Here is a 7,645-nt window from a genome sequence, read left to right as displayed (position 1 = left end):
GCTTCATCCATGAGGTGCAAGAAGGTACCATACACTAGAGTAAATTTTGCTAAGGTAGTTACTATGACGCGACCAAATCTTAAGCGCCTCCTCATGTTCCATACATTACACTGGAGTTGCCCTTATACCCTCTCCCTCCTAATCCCCCCATGAACCCTAGCCGCCGGTACCGTGCTGAATCCTTTTCGCCTCTTCTCCGCTCCGCTCCTCCTCCATCATCTGGTAATTTCGCTACCCCCTCCCCAATCTCTCCTGCTCTTGCTGCGATTCTTGGCGATAACGAGAGTAATCACTCTATTATCGTCAAATTTACCAGGCCTCACCCCTGTGCGTGGATTCAAGATGTATCTCCAGTACTACATCAACGAGAAAGGGGACAAGGTCTACACCACCAAGATTGTTGTAGCAGCACCACCTAAATTAAACCGGCTTAAGTGCACTAACCATCATCTTAATACTTAATCAAATTACTGTGCACTTAAAATGGTGTAATCTGACAGGCTGTCGGGTAAATCCCGATTAAACTACTATACTCCAGGATCATAATTGCACTAGTAGACCCGTACAAATACGAGTACAGGTGATACAAGCATACAGCAAAACCAAATTAATTTACAACATTGAGTTTTCCAGAAAGTTCGATGGATCAAATACATAGTTTTTAAACATACAGCGGAAGTTTAAAGCGGGGTTTCAATTACAATACGGTAGAAGCAAACGACGATACAAGGTGAACTCCACATCTTGCCAACCGATGTGATGCCGATCTGTCCGACCTTCACGGGGAAGACGGGACCCAATCGACAGTCCACCCAGGAGGAAGTGGTTGACCAATCCAGGTCGCACAGACCTCCTCGAAGTCAGCGGGGACATAACCTGCTCAAAGTGGTTACAACAACAACCCTGAGTATACTAATACTCAGCAAGTCTTACCCGACTAGTGGTATATACTTAGCCGACTCCTAGACATGCAAAGCTTTTTGGCTCTGGAGTTATTTTGCTAAAAAGCCACTAATAGTGGATCCTTAATTTCAGTATTTTAGCACAAGTTGATTATACAAATACCAACTAGGTTTGCCTGAACATCTAGAGCAAGTATGGTTGATCACATTATCTTTTCAGAGTACCACAGCCAAACATTCTCAATTCAATCTCATTCCACTTCTTTACTACGATGTGACGAAGTGACCAAGGTTCTCAGTTCGATCCGATTTAACCTTGCAAGGTGGACCTAACCAACACGACACATGTAAACCCCGTCGGGCCACACGCATCAACTGTTTCCATCATTACCACGACATCTGAATCACGTTTGCTAAAACCCAGGTGTTGGGCCCCTCACAGTGAACTCTCTAAGAACCCGAAGGCGGCAACGGCATCCATCCAACACCCGCCAACTCCCACGCCCAGCGTAGCAGGTAGGGATTCAAAGTATCGTTGTAAAGCGGTACACAGCTTACCGATTTCGACTACCTCCTACTTCCGGCATGTGGTTAGTACTGTTCAATCTTGGTCAGCACGACCAGCAATGGTACGGTCCTCAATCGACACAGGCGGAGACTCAAATTTCCTTTATTCCATGGTCATGTCCAACTTTCCCTCCGCCCGGTCTCCATTTCCATTCTCATAGTATTATTTCTTACTTTCTTACTGAAGTACCAAACCTATATCTCGCGTGTGACAGGAAATCACCCGTCTTCTACCGTATCCTACTTAAGCATGGCAGTGCTATCGACCTATCATGCTAGTAAAAGACCGGGGTTTCCTAAAGATAATGCATGTAAGGTTCCAAGTAACTCCTAGAACTTAATGCACAAGTACTTAAATAACACATTGCATAAGTTTTAAAGTAGGGGTTATGCTCCGGGGCTTGCCTTGCACGTCAGCGGGGTTAGCTACTTCTGGATCTGGCTCGACGGCTGCTTCGGCTTGCGGTTCCCCTGCTTGCAGCTCCTGGATCGGCTCAGCGACCAACTCGTAGACGGCTTCGCTCGTGACGTCTATACATAAAGAAAGATGACATGCAACAATTAAAACGGTGCAAGAAAATGATACAAGGTACTCACGATGCAATGTGAGGTAACTAAAAAGAAAGACACGACTAGCATCAATTACCACTGATCACAAAATACGGAAAAGCACAAACGCATAAAAGGATTTACTTAACAACAAAAAGAAAAGCTGCAGCTAGGAACAAATAAATGTAAAACACATAGCTTGTAGACCTAATCGAGCCACTCAAAATTACCAGCAAGACAAGATATTGGATGAACATGCAACAAAAATTTACCAACATTTATTGATGACCGAAAACATTTATTTTTGCCTTAGCAAATTAAACTGAACAACAATAGATCCACAAACATGCACATAGGATATGCACTTGAAATTTTTTTAGTGAACTACACATACAAAGAGTAAACTACCACAAAATTTTCAGGATTTTTAGACAAACAGAACAACAGTTACAAAATAAACTAGCATAAATGCAAACCACAATTTTAGCAAGGGCAAAATTGACATCTCACATGTATGAGTATTTTTATTCTGAAGATCTTGATTTAAGAGAGCTAACAAAATTTATTTTATATTTTTAGCATTTTTCTATAATTTATTAGTCATTTACAAAATATAAGCCAAAATCAACAAAAGAAAATAAAAACCACCCTTAATTTCCCCTCCCCCGTTGACCAACGGGCCCCACCCGTCAATGGGACAGGGAAAGAGAGGGGAGGGCGTTCCCCTGCTCTGCCTGCCCTACCCGGCCACGCACGGCGGCGGCTCATGGTGGCGCGCGGTGGCGGGGCCGTTCTGGCCGTGGCGGGGCAAGGCGGCCGCGAGACTGGGCGGCGCAGCGCTCAGAGACACCAAGTGGCCTCGGGGCGCGTGGCAGTGGCCCGCGGTGCTGCGCAGGGGCGGCCCGCGGCATGCGAGCTGGGCGGCGCAAGGCGACCATGGCGGCGCGGCGGTGAACCGGCGGGGCAACACGGGGATCGAGCGGGGAAAGAGCCGGGGAGGCAGAGTGGACCACGGGGAAGCTCACCATGTCGTCCAATCGAGCGGAGAAGGGCCGGAGGTAGGAGATCTACGGAGGGGCGGAGCTCTGGTGAGAACGTCAATGGCGGCCGGCGATGGCGGGGCCGATTCGGCCGGCGTAGGGCTCAATCGAGCTTGGGGATGGGTGGAGTAGGTGAAGGGCGAGGCTAGGGAGGTCGGGACGCGAGGAAATCGGAGCGTGGCGACGGGGATGGCCGGCGCAGCGAGCGGCGGCAGCTCAGCTCGGCTTTGCTCGCGCGAGCTCGAGGAAGGGGATGAAGGGAGGGGAAAAGGATAGGGTCGCACGCACGGATAAGAACGGCGCAGCGCATAGGATGAGGTTCACCGGCATACTCGATGCGTGGAGTCGCCGGCAGTGTCACGCCGGTCGCGGCATGGGCGTCGATACGGGCATCAACCTGCAAATGGTTTGGGCCAGAGTGGTTTTAGTGGATTGGATTTGCTCTGGGCTTGTTTTGGTTGGTTGTAAATGGGCTCATCATATTAATTGATTTGGTTTGAGTTGGATGCTGAAATGAATAGTTCGACCTGATTTGGATTGGGCCTAAATGATTTGGTTCTAAATGGATCGAGCCTATGAATTGGAAACGGTTAGACATCCACGGTAAACCCTATCTCGCGACCTGCCCCGGACGGCCAGACCCTATCCTGCGAGTCTGCGACTCCACCACCCTCGGCCGCCACGGCGCCAGGCAGTCGCGGGTGCCTCGCCGGCGCCACGCCTCCACCGGCCACCGTCACCGTCGGCAAGCCCCGCCGACCCGCTGCCGCCATGCCTCCATCGGCCGTCGCCACGCATCGCCGGTTCCCGCCACCTCCGTCACGCCTCGCGGTCGCCGGTTCTCGCCGCTGCCATGCCTCCGCCGGTGAGTACTGCCCTCCCTCTAGTTGTTCATGGCCTTCTTGTTGGCCTCGAGCTGGCTGCCTGCAAGGATTCGAGCAGAAGCCCCCGAATCAAGACGAATCGATGGATGGGAGGAAGCGTAAGGGAGGGGATCTGGTAGTAGGGCGGGCGTACGTACCCTTGGACGCCTTATTCTTCTCGGCGTTCCTCTCGCAGGCCATCTTGGACTTCTTGCCGTTGCCGTCGCCCATGGCTGGTGGTGGTTCCTCCGATTTGGGTGCTCGTGCGAGAAGGGTTATGGTCCAAACTTCTTATGCGTCCATCTTGTTCAGTTAATTCATACCCCAAACTTCTTTGTGAGAGCAAGCAGCACTTCAGGGTCCTGCTTTGTCTGCATATATGCGTCCATCTTGTTCAGTTTCTGCAGTACATTGTACCCTGTTAAAATAAGTTAATGAAATATCTGAAATCCATCAATGAATGGTATATATGCAATGTCCACCTGTCCCAAAATCTCAAACACCATTAGTACTTTGATTTTCTTATTCAAACAGCTAGAAGGAGTGGCCAAAAATAGTTCTGCAAATTTACCAGACTGAATTGATCTAGTAAGAAAGGACCATCATCAAATTTTGAAAGGGAGCTGTCTATTTTGTCAGACTGATCAGACTGTTGGTTCACCTGTGCTTGGGAAAAGGGTACTAGAAGAAGAATTTGCTGATTTCAAATCTCGTCGTCGAGTTGTTCGTAGGCCAAAATCTGAGATTGACACATATTTGGAAGAGGATCCTGCCGAGGATAGTAAAAGATTTGATGTGTTGGGTTGGTGGAAGGCTCGTGCTGATCAGTTTCCTGTCTTATCAAAGATGGCTAGGGACTTTCTTGCTATCCCACTCAGCACCGTATCATCTGAATCGGATTTTAGTTGTGGCAATAGGATTCTAGGGGACACAAGAGGCTCGCTAACGCCACAGATGTTGGAGGCTTTAGTTAGTGCAAAAGATTGGCTCACTATAGTCCAAGATAAAGATAAGGATAAGGACGATGAAGGTACCCACTGTTTCTTTTACCTTCAATTGTCACCAAATTCTTATTTGAAATCTGCATAGATGAGAAGTTGTTCTTAAGGCAAGCTCCTCTCTTTTTTGGATGCAGGGATCTTAAGTGAAGCTCTTGGGGTCGGTGCAGGGCAAAATATGCCACATTTTGTAAGCATGTTACATGTAAGTATAGCACATTTGTTGAATATACTGTACTATACACAACTGAATATATACTCTATATGAATTGAGAATTTTCTTTTTCCACTAGTCTCAGGTAACTGAAGAGAGTACTATGAACCAGATGGACTGAAGTGTGCAACATGTAGAGCAATATCTGATTGCAGCTTCACTATTCTTTTTCCATTACTATGAACCAGACGGGCTATGTTGCGCCTCTTCTTATTGCAGCTTCTTTTGCTGGAGCATTGCAGGTATGGATGCTGTCTATTTCTTCGTGCCCCACCTATTCGAACATGATTTGAACCTTGAATTGCTCTCAAGACTGACGTGAAGGTAATGATTAGATCAGTTGCAGTTACTACACACTGAAGAGCTGATATGTTGATGCGTTTGGTATGTAGGCACCGTATGTTGCTCAGCAGTTTGGTCTTGGTTCTCTCCAGGGATTCCCAGGCATGTCACCATTTGGGCAGGTAACCTTCTCATCTGCAACCACCACCCTTTCATAATGGTCCTCAAATCCCCCAGGTAATTACTGAGAGATTTAGCTGGTTTTATCAGCAATTGATAGTGTATAAGACCATAAATGGTCATCGAGCGGATGTCCACACATTCTCCTCTACAGAACCAGTTGTATCCATGGAGTAATTTTTATTTGTATGTCACTCCAATAACTGAGATTCATAAAGCGTGACATGAACTTATTAATACCTATTGTAACTAGGTGATGCACCATGTATTCTGACATGTAGGTCATGTAAGAATTGCTTAAGAAGCTAAATTGACAGTCACATGGTTTATGTTTTTTTGCTGCAGGCTCCACCTCCAGACATACAATCACTCCAGTTCCTTAGCAGCAACCCTCAACTGGGGCACCAGACTACGGATCAAGGCCAGTACACCATTCCAGTCTGGGATTTCCTGTGATGTATAATATGTGGCTTATGCCAACGTAGCAGCGTATTTGTAAATTATGTAATAGCCAATAATGTAGAAACAGCTCTGGGTTGCTCAACATGCTTATGTAAATGAAATCGTCGAGCATGGTAAAATCGTCAGCACAAAATGAAGCCAATCAAAGATCTGGGGAATGGCATTTGTTTTGTTTGCCTTCAGCCGTTTGCTACTGTTTGGGCTCACGTTTCTGTGAGACCACAATGGGGAGAAACAAAACTTAGCCGACATCAGAAAGAAGGAAAGATTTTTATGGGTCAATTGCAGGACGCGCGGATGCCGTTCTGACGCTAGCTGGACGCCATGGGTTTCACAATGGGTTCAAACCATAGTTTTGGAGTGGATCGGTAAATCATATAATCTAGTGGTGGGGTGGATTGGTTTTTTAGTCAGCGGATTGGTTTGGAGTGGGTTTATTTTTTTTACAACACTAGTACGGATTGGTGCGGTACAAGTTGGGCTTCAGCCCACTAGCAGGTTGATACGGGCACAGGGCAGCACAGGAGAAGCACAGTGATCGTTTTGACTGATTTTGACTCAAGTTTGACTGGTTGAAACTCCAAATTTTATATGGCAACTTGAAGCTTGGCCAAAATAGAAGTTGTAGAGGAAGAGAAGATCTACAACTTTTATTTTGGACAAAAGTTGATTTGAGGCTTGGATCAATGAGAAAAACCGGGTCGAACACGGCTCAGTCGATGTTTACTATACGACTTAATTAGCGCTAATGACACTGCTTAGGTCCATGATTAGCGGGTTAAGCACATGATTAGCATTGCGATTAACACAAGGGTGTTACAGTTGTATGGCCTTGCGCTTAATCTTCGCTGGATAGCTGTGGTTTTGATGTGTTATCCCGTGCTGACGTGCGTATCTTGTTTCCCCTGTTGCAGAAGGTGTCGCCTCTGGGTGGGCCGACGCAGTCTGCTCATCCGGGTACGGCCCGCCCCCTTCGTTCCATGGAGTCCTTTCATGCCTGCTGTTATATATCTTGCCTGTCAAAGACGTAATAATATGGTTTTCTTGTTGGGAAGAAAGATGTAGTCATCGACTCACGGTTGTCTAATTATCAGCGTGAGCAGGCATGTTTGTAGACTTGTTGGAGATTCGCCGAATGTGTTAATGGTTTTTGTGGTTAGACATCCTCTGTTGATTCTTTTGGAGAGCTCGTATAGATTATGTTTTTGTTAATCCGTTGCTAGGCTCAACCCTTTTCAAACAGAAAGGCATATTTTATTTATGTCAATTGTTGTTTTTGGATGTTAGAACATTGATGCTCGTGGAGGATTGCTTGTTAGCACCAGTTAATCCTAATTTCTCATATGGTTCTGCTGGGTTAGGGTCATAGGATGCCAAGCGTATATATTCACATTTTTGTATTTTGTATCTGAATCAATCCAATTCCATCAAGATATAATTTGCAGCGATGCAGTTTAAATAGCACATTGTACTTTCAACTTCTGAGATAAGGATTCTGGGTATTTTGAACAGATAAATAAGATATTCCCTGCCAAGCTCTTCTGTAAGATCTTAGTGTGCAAAATTTCAGATCATTCTTTTCTAGCAA

General features: G+C 46.4%; 1 protein-coding gene and 1 long non-coding RNA gene across 3 annotated transcripts; both read left to right on the top strand.

Moving 5' to 3' along the window:
- Positions 1-4,479: 4,479 nt before the first annotated feature.
- Positions 4,480-5,369, top strand: LOC120656473 (zinc finger BED domain-containing protein RICESLEEPER 2-like). 2 transcript variants are annotated; one of them, XM_039934571.1, is made up of 3 exons: positions 4,480-4,951; positions 5,057-5,124; positions 5,219-5,369. In XM_039934571.1, exons 1-3 carry the CDS (start codon positions 4,768-4,770, stop codon positions 5,252-5,254), a joined length of 288 nt encoding a protein of 95 aa, XP_039790505.1. In that variant the 5' UTR covers positions 4,480-4,767; the 3' UTR covers positions 5,255-5,369. The 2 variants fall into 2 exon arrangements, with proteins under 2 accessions (XP_039790505.1, XP_039790504.1); XM_039934570.1 differs by having other exon boundaries at positions 4,509-4,951; positions 5,213-5,369.
- A 229-nt stretch (positions 5,370-5,598) lies between these two features.
- Positions 5,599-6,158, top strand: LOC120656475. Its single transcript, XR_005667930.1, has 2 exons — positions 5,599-5,652; positions 5,941-6,158. It is a non-coding gene; the product is annotated as an uncharacterized LOC120656475 (long non-coding RNA).
- The last annotated feature ends 1,487 nt before the right edge of the window (positions 6,159-7,645 follow it).

The sequence above is a fragment of the Panicum virgatum genome, chromosome 1N, assembly GCF_016808335.1.
Source record: "Panicum virgatum strain AP13 chromosome 1N, P.virgatum_v5, whole genome shotgun sequence".
Taxonomy (NCBI): domain Eukaryota; kingdom Viridiplantae; phylum Streptophyta; class Magnoliopsida; order Poales; family Poaceae; genus Panicum; species Panicum virgatum.
This window is presented reverse-complemented; position numbering and strand designations above follow the sequence as displayed.

Coding starts and splice junctions, on each gene's coding strand:
- LOC120656473 (XM_039934570.1), top strand. CDS start 4,768: ATGGCTAGGGACTTTCTTGCTATCCCACTCAGCACCGTATCATCTGAA. Junction 4,952..5,056: donor TAAGGATAAGGACGATGAAG/GTACCCACTGTT, acceptor TTTTGGATGCAG/GGATCTTAAGTGAAGCTCTT. Junction 5,125..5,212: donor ATTTTGTAAGCATGTTACAT/GTAAGTATAGCA, acceptor TTTTTCCACTAG/TCTCAGGTAACTGAAGAGAG.